The sequence below is a fragment of the Typopeltis vanoorti genome, chromosome 9 (assembly GCF_054136105.1).
Source record: "Typopeltis vanoorti isolate ZY-2024b chromosome 9, IOZ_Tvanoo_1.0, whole genome shotgun sequence".
Classification (NCBI taxonomy): domain Eukaryota; kingdom Metazoa; phylum Arthropoda; class Arachnida; order Uropygi; family Thelyphonidae; genus Typopeltis; species Typopeltis vanoorti.
Window position 1 is genome coordinate 116,487,453 of NC_143557.1, and position 18,035 is coordinate 116,505,487.

Sequence of the window (18,035 nt, forward strand, 5' to 3'; positions counted from 1 at the left end):
AGGAGAGGTCATGTATCACCCAAACCAGCTGTTATACATTCTCTTAAACTCATTCATGCTGGATGCTCACAATTCATGCTGGATGTTGAGTATTTGATGGATCCTTCGTATTAACTATCTACAAAAAATCAGTGCACACGAAGGATCCATCAAATACTCAACATGTAATCAAGTGTGTAAGAAAGGCACACTGTTTTTACTTTCTTTTTCTAAAGTGAACTGAATCCTGGATGTTGGTTGTTCAAATGGGATAGAAAGTTGTTTAGCATATCTAATTCATGTGGCCAAATTAGCAGACACTCATCTGCATAGTATAGCCGAATGGTAGGTCTGTGTGAGCAGACTTTAAGGCTTTCTCTTCAAAAGTCTCTATAAAGTCATGGAAGGAGAAGAAGGTGGAGAGTCCACAGATGTACACTCTATTTTTTTGCAGAATTTGCCTTTCCAAATGAAATAGACTAAGTTCATGATGAACTGAAACAAGGCTGGATATATCAGTAAGAAGGTTGGTCGATTGGTAGAGCCTCTCCTACTAATGGCTCAGCAAAACGTTAAGCAAGTTTGAGCACTGTTAGTAGTTGGAAGGGGTTCAATCGTTCGATGCTGTTGGCACACTCTCCCTCGATGAGTCTTTGGACTCCCTGGAGGTGTCACATAATAATAATAATAATAATAAATTCAGCTTGGATTTTGAGATGTTCTTTAACCACATTTAAACTAGGCACTTTAACTTTAACCACATTTAAACTGTAACAGCACATTTCTTTGTGGATTTTAGATAACCATATATCTGGCGAATATTTGAAATTGTAAGATTTTAATTTGTTTGACTTCTACTGGCCAGAAGGAGACATTTGTGAAGAAAAACTCACTGCTGTGCTGAATGCTGACTACTGGACGATCCTCTTAGACATCTGTTATGCATCAGCAGTCAAGGAATTTTAAAAAATAAAGGGTTTCCATATCTGTATGTTTGCCACTGTAGTAAAAGATACTCCTAAGCCTCAATGACAACATATAGCCAGTGGTTAAATTCAGTTGTGATCCTCCAGGGCCCTGCCCCAGAACTTTTGTATGAACCAGATCCAAAACATTTTTTGTTTTGTGACTTTTCTCCCTTTACTGTAATTATGCCTACATTATTGTGTTATTATTATTATTCAACAATTGTTTACAGTTTTGAATGTGTGTATATGATTACAAACGCATGATGAAAGGGACAGGGAAGTTTGGAGTCTTCCTGTAATGCCTTATCTTGCAGCAATTGACAAGCAAACATTATTGCAGCATAATGTAGTGGAATTTTGACTGAGTCATAGCAATATTTTGTCTTTTTCTGGTTGGCAACACTGTCAGCAACAGTCAGTAACCAACAATAGAACAGCAGATTAGCAGTTGTTTATCAGAGCTCATGATTGCGAGAAGCACGAAGAAAATTGTGTAATACTTTTGTGTTTATGTAGGCCTACTATTTCAACTATGGATAAGTACAAAATTGGTACCTTCTTTAAACAGAAAAATAGTTTGGATAACAGTGATAATACAAAATAAATTTGTAATGACAGTTTGTGTGTAGTTTCTGAAGAGAAAGAAGTCTATAACAAATCCACAGAAACACAGGATTCCTATCAGTTGCAATGCAATAATATTAATACGTTGAACAATGGATAGCATTCAAAGGTTATTAGTTATTTTGTTGCAATTAGCTATTTTGTAATGACGGAGGTTTGAGGTTGTTATATCCCCGTTTTGTACAAGTTTTGTTTTTAATCTTTAATTGTCTTTTCTTTCTTTAACTTTACCTTAAATTTTCGTATCTCTTTTTCTCAGACTTCGGTTGCCGACAAATTTGTATAGATTTAAGACTGCGCCAGCCGGCAACTAAATTCTGATACGCTATCTAAATTACTTAAGGAAAATATGTAGGGATCAAGATATATGCAGTCGTGGTCCCTATTCTCATATCACTATTGGTTTCCCCTTTAAGTGCATGGTACGAAATTTTCCAAACGGTAATTCAAATCTGCAGAAGATATGACAAACTCAATTGATTATGTAAAAGGAAACACATTTATTATTCACAAAGACAAGTATACATGTTATTTAAATTCTCAACCTTAAAAGAGTCTGGGTTCCTTTTCTTAATAAATCACAATTCAAAACTTCTGTACTATATTCTCTTACTGGACATAAATTCCTCACTTCTATACATATATCTATCTTCAGATTCTCACAATTAAGTTACCTGATAATATCATACATGAACATTACATATAAACACCAGACAATTCAATAAATCTGACATGTAATTCTCTAGGACAATAGTACTTGATTCTACCTTAATTCTCTCCCCTAAAATATCTGTTAACACTTAACTACTTTCTGAACATATGACATTACTTTTCTTAAATCACTTAAACAGTCCGGAGCTCGGCTTCCTGTTCAGCTGGAGCCTAATATGCTTTCTTCTTAACAGTAGACACAAGTGTCCAAATTACAGACTGTTCTTATGGCACAACACGTAAATGGCGTGTGTTCTTAACTTCTGTTTCTTTACTCCACGGATACTTTAATCCTACATTAATATAAGAAAATCTTCGCTTACCGTTCTTGCTTTGACTAGGTATTCTGATCTGTTCACTATACCTCCTCTGATGGCGGGCTTTGTTCCTTTGTTCTGCACGAACCGAAAGCACTCATACACAGATCTGTACGCTGACGTGGATTTCATCAGCGGCTCTTTCTCCTTATGCGTTTGAACACATTGTAGTTGCAGCTTTGACTGATGTGACATGCATAGCAATGGGAGATCCTTGCTACACGTGGTGGCAAGCTCTACATAGCTCTCCTATGGGAAACTTGGTGCCGACGAAACTCGGAGACAAGACACAAGCGATCGGAGATAAGAGACGAGAGAAAAGAGAGTGATTCGAACTCCCGCCAAAACTTTTATACTCCGAAGCAGCCCCCTCACTCGGCGGTGTCATCACGCATAAGGCGGCAGCCGATTGGACGCCGTGGCTACGAACTGTCTTTACATGCCTTAAACTTGTATTTAGCTTATACATATTTACTTGTTAATATTACATGACTTTCTACTTTAATTCATTCACAATTACTATCTTAATAAACTTATGGGCTGTCTTAACAATGTTTGGAATTTACACATCGGGATGTTTACATTTTCTTAGGACATTATACGGTACACTTCCCATCTGGGGCACAAGCATGTCCTTATCCCTTGCTTTTGAGGTAACTTAATGTTGGGTGGGAAAAAGGGATGACTCATCACTTTTTCTGACACAACAGGGTGTATAATATATGCAGAGGTACAGACCCTAGGTGCAAGTTCCTCACATCAGGGTATTCACTTAGCATCAGAGTAGATGAATGGATTAATATGCATTATTATTGTTACATAACACCTCCTGAGAGTCCAAGGACTCATCGAGGGAGGGCACGTGCTCTCTGTGTCCACCACTCCACTAACTGCAACTACCTTCATCATCTACACCAGCACCATCTACCACTGACCACCACTATTTTCACGGACAATCACAAACATCCATGCCCATGGTGGGATTCGAACCCACAGCCTTTTGGCTGGAGAGTGGATACGCTAACCACTCGGCCAACCAGGCCAGCAAAAAAAGGCTTAGAAAAATTTCCTCTAGTCGCCAACTAGATTCAAAACCAAGAAGTCTTCCTTTGTGCGGTCAAGCACTATGGTGTGCAAACACCACATCCACTGAGCTACACAGGCTGAAAAGGCAATCACAAACATCCATGCCTATGAGGGATTCGCACCCGCAACCTCTTGGCCGAAGAGCGAATGCGCTAACCACTCGGTCAATCAGGATGGCATATTAAAGGGAAAGGGTCTAAACAATGGCAACAAAAGCAACTCAGAAAGAAAATTTAATTATCTTTTAATATGTTAAAAGTATTATATTAATTTATAATTTTGTATTTGTATTTAATGTTTCTGGTAGTGTGGAAGAGAAGGCCTGATAGCTTTAACTCCACCAGAATAAATAAATAAATAAAATTAAAATAATGTTGTGACAATCTAGCAATAGCCTCACATTTATGATCCTTTAAGGGTCCCAGAGCTTATTCATTTAGAATTTAACGCTGCATAATAAAAGCCAACATAATGAACTTGTCTTCCACTACTTTCAAAGCAGATGCCATTGAATCCTGCCATAACTTCACATTCAAACCTAGAAATATATCTACCAGTGATTCTTTATATAGATCATGTGAGGGTCATATAGAGCCTTCCCACTAATGTAGCTGACAATATTAACGATAGTGTCAGCATCCTATCACAGGTAAAACTTCCCCCAAAGTAAAATTATCCTGTCGAGAATTTAAAGCATTACTAGAAACAAAAAATGACAAAAAAGTCACATAAACAGATAAGGGTAATGGGTTACACTCATAAACTAACCATCATGCTAAAAGATTGTCCCAACTATTGTCTGGTGTGCAATGATTCCACTAATACACAGATCAGAACCATTCACAAACTTTTCAGAAATATCTCCAATATTAATGATAATATTGAGAATGATTTGCAGAATATAGAATATTCAATTGTTGATTCTGAACCAGTGATACATCATCTTTATTACATCAGTTACATCATTTTTATTAATTATTGTCTTCTCCTGATTAATGTCATCAGCAACATCTGGATACTTCTCCTCAAATCTTCCCCAGTTAATGTAAAAAATAAACAGCAGCAGCTACAAGCACAGAGCTATAGGACACACCATTGGCCACTGACTTTTTGATGATATACTACTCTTTGATGCCGTCTGTCTCTCAGCAGGTATCCATTCACTAACTTCATTTCCATCTCCATTTGCCCAATTTATATAATCGGTATGTGATATCCTGTCAGATGCCTTTGCAAAACTGAGCAATACTATGATAGCCATTTTCTTCATCACCTTAACTGTCACAAAAAAGTGAGTAAATTACTAGAGCAAGGTTAAGTAAACAAAGTTTGTGCCTGAAATATTTTCAGGACTGGAGCAACTCATATATAGAAGCTGATGACTTCACATCACTTGCCTTATACATACCCAATGTGTTTTGCATTATGGGATACTAAGGCAAGTGATGTGAAGTCATCAGCCTCTATATACAAGTTGCCCCAGTCCTGAAAATATTTCAGGCACAAACTTTGTTTGCTTACACTTGGATAAAGGATTAAACCAAGTATATAATTTCTTGGCATCTTTAATTTATAGTATAACCAAGTGGAAAAACTTCCAAGTACTAGAGCAAAGCCTCCCCTTCTTCTCCTTATAGAGATAAGTTAGTTAATACCAAAATGGAATATATTCTTATCCATATATTCCTTTTTGTATTAACTAACTTTTCTCTAGCTTAACCACCATGCCTCAGATACTAACCAGTTTATAATTTTCTGTATCTGTCTTTATGTAATGGGACTACTTTATCTCTTTTCATTTCCTTGGGAGACTTCCAATGCTATGCCTTAAATTACATAGTCTGGACAGGAGCACTGCTGTCTGTGCTCCTGTCCAGCAAGACCGATATCCTATCCAATCCTATGGCTATATTCATATTGGTATGTGGAGAAGGAGGATACTATAATCCTCCTTCTCCACTTTTTTTTTTTTACTTTGACAACAGGAATAAAGAGGTAACAATTATACAAGGCCTGAGAACATGCTACTGAACCCTGAGACATGCAACTGGTCACTTTCATCCTCTTTAACTCTTCTACTCTCTGATAACTGTAGGTCATTCATCTATCCATGCAACTAGCCTATTCTTAATCTTCATCTGGTTTAATTTATATAAACACCTTCTGTAATATGTACTGTCAAAGGCATTTGATAGAATACCATATCATATTTAGTACCATTATGTTACTGTATATCCATTTCAAATCCATATAGCTTAGTTAGTTTCAAAGAAGGTCTTTGGGTGGAAAGACTTGGGTTGAAATCTCATCTAGGATGAAAAAAAAACTAGGCAAAGTGGCCGAAGAATATACAAGGCATAAGACTAACCATCCTACCTTAAAATTATTATCATAAAAGCTAATCTTGGCAGGTAATAGGCTTTAAGAGCCTGTAAGTATTGCTGATTATTATTATTATTATTATTATTATACGAGGGAGAGGGCTGAAAAGTTCCGATAAACACCTAGAACAAAAATGATATTAAAGCAACTAACATAACCACAAGAAAGAACATATCTATCTATAAAGAACATATATAACCATAAGGAAGAACATAATGAAAGAAAAAATAACCACAAGAAAGAACCATAACCACACATAACTCCCATGTTTTGGGGAATTAAAGAGTTTTAAGATATGTTCTTTCTTGTGGTTATTATTATTATTATTATTAACAGACCTCCAGTCAAGAGACTCATTGTAGGAGATCCCACTCTCACATGCACAGCTCATCGTATCTTGATGCATTTCAATCACCCACTCTCCATGCAAAAAATCTACTCCTTATCCCACATTCACCTTATACAGCTTCTAGGGATGGCCTCTCATTCTCCCCCTGTTTCCAGATATTCTGTGAAAAATCTCATCCATGCTAATCTGGTAATTACCCTTCACCAACTTACACATCTTGATCGTTTCCCCCTCTTCCTTCTATCTACTAGGTTCTGTAATTTGCATTCTCTCAATCTGTCCTCATATTACACATTCCAAAAACCAGATACCAACTTAGTCAATTATCTCTGGACCCTCTCCAATATCTCATCATCTTTTTGAAAACTTGGCACAGGTTTTCAAATCTGTAAGTAAGCTCCGATCACTTTCCTTAGTATTTCCCCCTGATGCAAAGCACATCCCCTTGCGGAGATGTATGATACTATGCATTAAAGGCAAGGGCCACTACCCAGACCGGTTTTGACCTTTATTGAGGTCTCATCAGTGGGAGCCCAGTGGGGTAGTGGCCCTTGCCTTTAATGCATAGCATCATACATCTCCACAAGGGGATGTGCTTTACATTAGGGAGAAATACTAAGGAAAGTGATCGGAGCTTACTCCTCATTTACTACAAGTTGCCTCAGACTTGAACTATGTCCAGGTGCAAACTTGACTTATTGGTCTGTTTGCTTCACTTGGGAAAAAAGGATTAAAACCTAGCTTATAAAATTGCTTGGTATCCTTAACATAGATAATAAGGCAACTATGACCTCATAACATTGGTGGCTTTGGCTGTAAATCCTAAATTCTATTACACAAACTAGTTTGCATAGTGGACTGAAAGGAGGAGTTCACCATGCAAACAGGTTTGTGTAACAAAACTCTCCAGGATGTTTTCCAAACCAGTTTTTTATATTTTCAAAATGCATATCCTTGAAATGTGGCTTCAATTTAGAAAATAACCAGAAATGTGATTGATGGAGCTAAGTCCAAGTAGGTAGGATGGTCCACAACTTTATTCACTTGAAGAAATCAGATCCGAAGTTATTTAACATTGTTCATATAAATTGGATTTGGTGCTATTACCAGATGTAAACTGACAAACGTCAAAGCAGAGGCAAGAAAATGGTTCTGAAAATAACCTGAAGAGTTTTTTTTAATACAACAGCTTTGAAAAACTTGTTACAAAGTGGAGAAAATGCATTGAAAGGGAAGGAGTTTATATTGAAAAATAGCATATGAAAATAAAGTAGAACTCTCAGACTTTCTGACTTCTCTTCTGAGTGGGAAGCTGTCATAATGGAAGCATTATCTTTGGAATGCTCCTTGCATGATTTCCTTCCTCTTCTTTGTGATTCTGCATGTACTGAAACAGTTTGGCACAATAATTGCCACTCTTATACCTGAATTAAGCTTTTGCAATAACTTTAATGTCTCTTGCTCAATCTCTATTTTTTCATCCAGTTCTTCCATTTATCCTGAACTTTAATATTTCTACATGAATATATACCCTCTTTCCTTAATATATCAACCACCCTGCTGACCTGCATTTTTTTTTAAATTATGGCATCTCTTGTTATTCCCTTCAAAGTATTTTCTTTTTTTCACAGCTCTTGAGGTATAATTTCATTCATCCATATAACTCCTATGCAATACATTCTCTGCTCTGAGGATGAAGTCCAATATTGCTTCCTTCAGACACTCCTTGACTGCTTCTCATACATCGCTGACTCCTTTAATCAACACACAGCTTCAATTATCTTCTAAGTTTATCACAATTACCAGTGCCTGACTATTCCATTTTTTCTCTCCAAATACTTTTCCACATCTTAGCATCATGAATATCAGAAAATTTATAGTGTACTAATGTGTAATCAATGATTAATGTTAATAATTATGATATTAAACCTTTTGATTACTAAAATTGCATATGTGCGCAAAGACAAATATATTTGCCACAGCATGAGATTCTATAATAAAGTTTCTCAGAATTTCAAAAATTTCATTATTATTTTTTTCAATTATTATTATTATTATTATTATTAAAAGAATATAATAAAAATTTTATGTAGCTTGATCCTAGGAAGAAAGACTGGATTATCAAAGCATCCAAGGGTGATTACTTGGGTCTCATTAATTTATTGAAAGAGGAGCCAAAATTAGCTCATTCAAAGGTATGATTTTGTTTTTTTTGTATTGACTATATGTATGTATTTATTGCTACTTAAAATGTCATGGGGTTTTGAGTCCAGTGTCATTCAGAATCCCACTTAATCTTATTATTATTATTATTATTAATGACAGACCTCCATGTAGTCAAAGACTCATCTCGGGAGGTGCACACACACACACACAGTTCATCAAAATGTGCCTTAAATTCATTCACCACACTCTTCACTTCTCATTCTGCTGTTTAGATCTCCAATAAGAACTAGCTTTCCTTTTTCTTCACAACTGCCTTTTTTAATGAATCAAAAAACCCCTTAACTTTTCCATAGTAGAACAACCTTTTCTGAGACTAGAGGCACAAATAAATCTTGTTCTCGATTTCTCCATTTTGAAATTTACCCACATCATTCTACTTGAAATTGCTTGCCATTCAAAATTCAAAATTCTACACTAACTATATCTTTATAGTTAGTGTAGAATGCTACAGCCTAATCCTTCTCTTTTCCCTGATTACTATTAAGTGAATATAAGATCTTATGGTTATTACTTAGAAGAACCTCAGCTATTTTACTCCTCTTCATCTTCATTAAGCTGACAAGGTATCTATCTACTTTTTATGCCAGTTCTACTTCTTTTCCATTGATACTTTGTTGATGATGCCTAACTTCAATTCTGCTGCTGTTGAGTTTGAATCTGTTTAGTATCCCTGTATAAAAATAGAAATGAAACTGAATATGAATATAATAGAGGAATTTCCCATCTAAGAGGTCCGTGTAAGATTTGCAAGGCATACTTGAGAGGACATTAAGTAAATTATTATTATTATTATTATTTTATTGTTATTAACACCTCCAGGGAGTCCAAAGACTCATCGAGGGAGGGCATCTACTTTACAACTCTCTATCTTCACCACCCACAATTTACAATGAACCACAGCTATACCAACGCCATCTACCACCCACCTGTACCACTAGTATTTTCACAGACAATCACAAACATCCATGCCCACAGTGGGATTCGAACCCACAGCCTTTTGGCTGGAGAGCAGATATGCCAGTGACGCACTCAGGATTTAATCTTGGAGGGGGCCGAGCACTCAAGATTTAATCTTCGGGGGGTGAGTTGAGTAGACAATTTGAGAATACACACTATGCATTGCATACGAGCTATGACTGAGCATCTGTAGTGATCGCCAATACATGATTCCAGTGATCTCCTCTGGCCCGGCTCGGGCAAACGAAGTAGCTCCGAGCATTACGTCATTCGCTTTGCATTCACAGCGGCCAGGATTTCCAACTTCTATAGGGTATTCCCACCTTATGTGATCGCTAATTCATAAGTAGCATAGAAATAGAAGCCACAACACAAATTTTTTTAAAAAAATAATAATTTTAATTAGGAAAATATTTTTGGCAAGTTTTCTAGTGTTTTTTTCCTTTTTCTTTTGGGGAGAGCAGGGCCCCTTGGCCCCCTGCCTGGGTGCGCCAATGAGATACGCTAACCATTCTACCAACCAGGCCAGCTATCCTTCTCTTTATCCAGGAACTTTACCTTCTATTAGTACTTTACAAAGTCCTCCTTTCATTCTTTCAATGTGTCCAAAGAATTTCAACTTTCTTTTGTCAGGAGCCTTAAAGTTCTACTGATCCATTCTATCACCCATCCATTTGTCTGCCTTTCAATATATGGTATCCTCAACAACCTCCTGCAACACCACATCTCAAAAGCAGCTGTTATTTTCCTATCAGATCTCTTTAGGTCATATGTCTCACACCCATAAGTCGCTGTTGGAAAAACAGCTACATCCAGAATCTTCAAATCTGTTCCTGTTGAGATAGATCCATCCTTCCAGATTTTAGACAAGTCTCTGACTGTTGTTTTAGTCATTTCTAATCTTTGGATGTCTTCTGAAAAGACATATAAAGTAAAACCAGAAAAAAAATCAGGAAAGAAAACTGGAATTTAGGCATAATTTCGGCTGTTGTGATCAGATGTTTACTTTAAGAAAAATACTGAATCTTAATACAGCAGAAGTGCAGTATGTGAGAAGATATATAAGAATTGCTGGTACAAGTGAATAAGAAAAGTGAGAAAGTAAAAACTGCAAGTCTTCTGCCATGGCATGATGCAGACAAGCTGAATGAGGAAGTGTGCAGGTTATACCAGAGGAATGGTGTACAGTTTGCATGTGTATGTGGAGCGAGTTGATGGATCGAAGGACTTCTATGAGTCCTCATATACATATATAAGTCCTTATATATATATATAAGAAGGTGATACCTGATGATTGGACCAACGAGACTGTTGTTTCAATATATAAAGGAGGTTCGAGAAGGGAGTTGAGTAACTATAGAGGAATAACATTGCTGCATCACTGTGCAAAGATTTATGAAAGGATAATGGCAATAAGAATAAGAGATTAAAGAGGAAGTCTAAGAGAAGAGCAGTTTGGTTTTAGAAAAGGGCACTCAACTATTGATCTGATTTTTGCCTCAAGAGAAATTATGGAAAGATACTGGGAATTTGTAAAAAGCTTGTTTGTAGCATTTCTTGATTTGGAAAAAGCTTTTGGGTTCAATCGGAAAAAGTCTGGGAAAGTTTGGAAAAGACAGGCATAGAAAAAGAAGAAACAGTCATGACAAAGAATATGTATGTTAAGTCTAAGAGCAGTGTAAAGACTAATTTTTGGTAATTCAGAATAATTTTCACTTAAAAATGGACTGCCACAATGAACATTGCTGTTCATTGTTGCCACAATGAACATTGCTGTTCATTGTGGTGATGAATAGTGTCCTAAATATGGTTAATGATCAGAAAGAAGAAACAGCTGTGTTTACAGATGATGTGGTGATTTGGGCACATTCACAAGAAGACCTATAGAAGAAGCATATATATATATATATATATATGTGATCATCAGTTACATTGACTTGTGATTAGATATGTTCATCTTTTTTTGACTGACTGAAACTGAGAAAATAGATAACAAGTTAATTTAATGGAGCACACAACATGTTTTTCATCAAAACGACTCTTCGTGTGTGGTAACACTTAAAGCAAATTAAAAACAACGACAATTCAAACTTAACTTCAGTTTACAAGTCTATTATTATAATGGCACAGTGTTTTTATATTTTTAATTTGCTTTAAGTGTTACCACACCTGAAGAAGTCGTTTTGACGAAACATGGTGCGTGTTCCATTAAATTAACTTGTTATCTATTTTCTCGGTTTCAGTCAGTCAAAAAAAGATGAATATATATATATATATATACACATACACATGCATTACTGCTTCAAGAATATACTGTCTCCCTGACCTCTCTGGCCACCCCTATTTCCCTGTCCAATTTGCATTCCTGTTCTCACATTATCATCTCTCACACTACTTTCATCTCCATTCACAATCACTTTAGTTTCACCTGGTCTATTCCCCAATCATTTACATCATTTCTGACTTCTGCTGATTTTAGTGCGAGTCCAGATGACTAACACCAAAGCCATTCAAATGCAGTCCACCATGCTGATACAGTTCCATTCATCCTTGAAACTCATCCCATACAATCACAGACTGCACTTTGTTCTCTTTGCACATTCATGATCTTTGCTCTCTGCCATGACTCATTACTGTCATAGATAGGCAGCACCCTAACTACTCTTCCTGTTGCATTGTCTTTCACTCTCCTCAATAATCTCCTGAAAGCATCCTCACAGTCAAATACCACCACTAAGTCCCTTGCACACTTGCTTCTCATATCCAGAGCATCAGTCACGCAGTTCATTCTCCCTTCTGGAAAACAAACCTTATGCCTTAGTACTACTCTTAAATCATTTGCCACTTTTTTTCCTTACTATCTTTCATTTTATTCTTTTGCACCCTGCCTCTCTTATCCATATGTCTAATCTCATTCTACATACACTTTATCTCATTTCTCATCTTAATAATTTCATTCTTTAATTCTTGCATACTAGCAATTGTGACCTCTTTCATGTCGTCACTCTGCTTGTGCTCCATCAGTCAGTCTTTCTTCCATTCTTGCAGTCATGTCTGTTTTTGCTCCACTAGTCTGGTTCACTTCAGTTTCTCAACTCGAGTATTTTTGTACATATTATTTTAAAGTCAAACTTCCTGTTGCCATAATATAGATTTAAATAGTCTATGGAATGCACTCCTTATTCGTGCATTCTGGCCTTCTTCCATTTCCGACCTTCTCTCTTTACACTGTTCCTCTATTGTTTTCTTATCTTATTTCTTTGTTGAATTTTTTTTTTTTTTTTTTACATAGAATCTTATCTACACACGGATTATACTTGTTTGTTATTGAGAGTATCAGGAGTTATTAATTCTTTACAGGATGATTTGAATAGATATTTAGCTTGGACACATGAATGGGGTGTAGTTTTAATATTAATAAATGCAAGGTGTTTCACTTTTGGATACAGAGATATAAGGCTATGTACTGTATTGGTGGAGCTGTGCTTCAGAAAGTAGATGAGATTTGGGATTTTGGAGTGATGATGGACAGTGGACTGAAGTTCAGAGGGCACATCACACATGTTGCAAAGCCTGCACATTATATTGCTGCTATGATAAAAAGTACATTGACATGTGGAGATAAGGAGGTGGTGGTGCATCTAATTAAGGTATTAGTCTGACCACATATGGTTGTGCTCAGATTTAGTCACCTAGTTTTCATTGTGATGTAAAAACACTAGAGAGGATCTAAAGATGAATAACCAAAGTTATATCAGCTTCTTGAGTGTTGGTTATAAAGAACGTTTGAGAGAATGTGGATTACAGAGGTTGGTGGATAGCAGGAAAAAAGTAGATATGATAGAGACCTTCATATTAGTTAAGGGATTCTATCAGATTAATACAGAAGAAATTATAAAGAGAGTGTATGTTAAGATGGGAAGAACGAGTGGCCATCCCTGGAAACTGTATAGAGATGTGTGAAAAAGGGAGTGAGGAGTAGATTTTTTACATGGAGAGGTTAGTGAGTGGAATGCATTGCCTGAGTGCATTGTGAGTACAGGGAGTGTAAATAACTTCAAAGCTTATTATGATGGACATGTTGCTGGTTGAGTGGGCCTCTTACAATGAGTCTTTGACTCCATGGAGGTTACCAAATAATAGTGATAATAATTTTTATTATATCTTTTCCTTCGCATTAATATTATCATCATTTCAGATCCTCTAGTTGTCCTCATTATACTAACATTAAAGTTGTCAATCCAAACACCTCAATATTTCTTGGCATTCAAAATTTACATTGTAAACAAGCAATTACATAATAATGATCCAAGTCATGTTACCTCCTCCTCTGTGTGGTCTCACATTCATGTCCCATCTAAGTTTGGAATCTATAAATAGGCAGTCAGTTTGATTATGCCTCACCATCTGGGGATTTTCACAATCCATTTTTTTGTTGAAAAGGATTATGACTACTGATGAAGTGCTGCTACTAGCTGCACAATCTTGTGGCGTTTTCATTGCTTGTTTCATGTAAGTTATGGATTTGGTATGTTAGGTACAATCAAAAACTCTGAATATAGCTCATGCCTACTCCACAGAAGTACTTTTTGAACAACACACCAGGATTGTGTCCACCATGCTGAGACCTGCAATTTTTACACCTCTTATTGCATTGCCAGCCTGGTTGGCCGAGTTGTTAGCTATAATGTAGTCTATAATGTGTTTTTACATTATGGAAAATACCTAAGAATAGCGATCTGAACTTTCCCCATCTTTGCAACGAGTCGTCCGGTATTGTACTACGTACTAGGGTCACTTGCATCAGCTCACGCTAAGTGTTCGCCGATACTTTATAGTTTACTATATTCGGCAAGAAACTCTCTGATTCCAATCTTTGAGTTTCTTATTCGGTTTTAAAACAATGTGGGATTTAATATCCCCTTAATTTAAGTAATGTTTTCATTGCTGAAATGAAGCTTATTAGCTCTTTATACTTAAGGATTAAACTAATTTTATTATATTGGTATAGATGATGATGGTAGTTGTGTTTTGTTGTAGTTGGTGGAGACAGAGAGCTCTAGAGTAGGTGCCCTCCCTTGATGAGTCTTTAGATTCCCTGGAAGTGTCATGTAATAATAATCACATTTATATTCATAAATCACTTAGTGCAATCTTTAATACAAAACATATAAATCTTTCCCAATTTTTTCTTTCTTTGTAGTAAATACTCCATCCTTAGTTTATACAACCTTTTCCTCATTTAGATAAATCACATTCTAAGACCTCAAGGGCTCACTTTAGTGAGTATGGGCATGGCAAACCCGAGGTACCAGATGTTGGACCATGCCTTACTTCATGTAATATACATCTGTTATATTATTCTGTAGACTGGTCCCTCCCCTTCTTTCTTTGCATCTTTCTCCTCTCCTTGCTCCTTCCCCCTGATGCTATTAGAGTATTCGAGGGCTATAGGTGAATCTTTCCTGTCTTGCTAAGTCATTTTGTCTTATGCAGCCACCGAAGGAGGCAAGCTAGCCTCAATAGGTGCCGGTCCCAAGTCCGGATAAATGGTGAGGGTTGATGTCAGGAAGGGCATCCAGTCGTAAAACTATCATAGCTAGCGCTGGCATATGAGTCAAAGAGAAAATGATATAAGGGCTAGGGTGTGCCCCTTAAGCAACACGCAATCACATTGCCCTACAGCTGCGAGAAGTGGACAAGGGCTACCGCATCAAGGGCGGGTGCGGTTAAAGAAGCGAGCCCAGCAGGTGGAGAGGATGTTGCGAGTGGGAACACTGAATGTTGGAAGCATGACTGGAAGGGGAAGAGAGGTGGCAGACATGATGAGGAAGTTGGACATTTTATGTGTGCAGGAGATAAGGGGGGAAAGGCAAAGGAACTGGGAGACGGATATAAATTGTTCTACTCTGGAGCGAATAATGAGGGAAGAAATGGTGTAGGAATTGTGGTGTGTGGCAGAATGAAGGGCGAAGTACTGGAAGTGGGTAGAAGGAACGACAGGATGATGCGAATGAAATTGGATCCTGGAGAAGAGCGGGTGGTCATATTATGTGTATATGCCCCGCAAGTTGGCTGTACAGCAGAGGAGAAAGATGAGTTCTGGAACGTGTTAGATGAAGAAATGAGGGAACTGGAAGAAAACGAGATGGTGATTATCGGAGGAGACGTGAACGGACATATAGAGAGACAGAATAGAGACTATGAAAGGGTGCATGGTGGCCATGGAGTGGAAATGATGAACCAGGAAGGAGAGAGGGTTGTGGACTTTGCAGTAGCGTTTGATCTGGCAATTGTGAACTTGTTTTTCTACAAGAGGGAAGAACATTTGATAACATTTAGGAGTGGTAACAACAGTTCACAAATTGACTACATTTTGACTAGAAGAAAACATCTTAAGGTTGTGACAAATTGTAAAGTAATTCCAACAGATCAAGTGGCACAGCAACACCGACTGCTGTGCGCAGACTTTAAAATAAGATCGAAGATAAGAACCTCTGGAAGCCATGGAATGAAGACAATTAAGTGGTTTCGCTTAAAAGAAGAGAGTGTGAGGAATCGTTTTAGGGAGAGGGTGTTAGAGATGATTTTGGATGGACTGGAAAGTGTACAAGATTGGTGGAAACATAATTCAAAAGTAATCCTGAGCTGTGCAATCGAGGTGCTTGGTGAGACATCTGGAAAGATTAGAGAACAGAAGGAGAGTTTGTGGTGGAATAATAATATACAAGTGGCAGTGACAGCTAAGAGGAAGGCAAAGCAGAAGTGGGATGAGTCAAGAGTGGAAGAGGATAGAGAGGTGTACAGAGAAGAGAAAGCAAGAAGCCAAGAGAGTTGTTGCACAGGTGAGGGCCATGGCATATCAAGATCTGTATGATCAATTAGAAACAAAGGAAGGACAGAGAAAAATTTAGCAACTAGCAAAATGTAGAAATAAAGCAGCAAAGGACATCTTACATGTGAGGCAGATCAAAGATGCTGAAGGAAGAGTATTATGGAGGGATGTGGACATAAGAAACAGATGGAGAATATACTTTGAGGGACTTTTGAATGAGGAAAATGCAAGGACTCACAGAGAAGATGGGCAGCCTTCTGAGGGGATGGTGCAGAACATCAGTAGAGTGGAAGTGACGGAGGCCATGAAGAGGATGAGGAATGGAAAATCGGTGGGCCCCGACAGGATTCCAGTGGAGGCATGGAAGGCACTGGGGGAAGAGGGAATTGACCTGTTCATGAAAGTTTGCCAACAGGAAAATATACCCGAGGAATGGAGGGAGAGTACTCTTGTCCCCGTCTACAAGGGTAAAGGGGATGAAGAAGACAGTAAAAATTACAGAGGAATAAAGTTGATGTCCCACACAATGAAAATCCTAGAAATGGTTCTTGATGGAAGATTGAGGAAGGAGGTGGAGATTGCAAAGGAACAATTTGGCTTCATGCCTGGTAGATCAACAACAGATGCTATCTTTGGGTTACGGGAGATGATGGAAAAGTTTCGAGAGAAACAACGAGAGCTACATCTGGCATTTATTGATTTGTAGATAGCATACGATAGAGTGCCAAGGCAAGAAGTCTGGAGGTGTCTGAGGGAGAAGAAGGTTCTGGAGAAATATGTCAGGTTGGTGCAGGAGATGTACAGAAATGTGAAGACAAGTGTTTGGACCTGTCTGGGACAGACAGAAAGTTTTCAAGTAACAGTTGGCTTGCATCAAGGGTCAGCATTAAGTCTGTTTCTGCTTAACATTGTGATGGAGGTGGTGATGGAGGAGGTGAGAGATGCGACTTGGACAATGTTGTATGCAGATGACATCTTGCTGTGTGCAGATTCAAGAGAAGAAGCGGGAACTAAACTGGAAAGATGGAGAAAAGTACTGGAAGAGAGAGAGGTATGAGACCGAGCAGAAGTAAGACAGAGTATATGTGTTGCACAGTGGGCGGCGGACCGGAGACAAATCTGGAGCTGGAAGGAAATGTCATCAGGAAGGTGAGGGACTTTAGATATTTAGGTTCAATAGTGGAAGAAGATGGAGGAGCTGAGAAGGAAGTGGAATGCAGGATACAAGTGGGTTGGAGGAACTGGAGGGAGATGGCTGGAGTGTTATGCGATAAGAGGGTGCTTCTGCTTAACATTGTGATGGAGGTGGTGATGGAGGAGGTGAGAGATGCGACTTGGACAATGTTGTATGCAGATGACATCTTGCTGTGTGCAGATTCAAGAGAAGAAGCGGGAACTAAACTGGAAAGATGGAGAAAAGTACTGGAAGAGAGAGAGGTATGAGACCGAGCAGAAGTAAGACAGAGTATATGTGTTGCACAGTGGGCGGCGGACCGGAGACAAACCTGGAGCTGGAAGGAAATGTCATCAGGAAGGTGAGGGACTTTAGATATTTAGGTTCAACAGTGGAAGAAGATGGAGGAGCTGAGAAGGAAGTGGAA

General features: G+C 37.9%; 1 protein-coding gene across 1 annotated transcript in view; it reads left to right on the top strand.

Annotated features, from left to right (window-relative positions):
• The window catches only part of LOC150103452 (uncharacterized), a 97,923-nt gene that overhangs the window by 56,938 nt on the left and 22,950 nt on the right, over positions 1-18,035 (top strand). Inside the window, exon 6 of the mRNA XM_090397874.1 lies at positions 8,510-8,611. Within this exon, the coding sequence (XP_090254000.1) occupies positions 8,510-8,611 (102 nt within the window). The remainder of the gene's footprint in view (positions 1-8,509; positions 8,612-18,035) is intronic.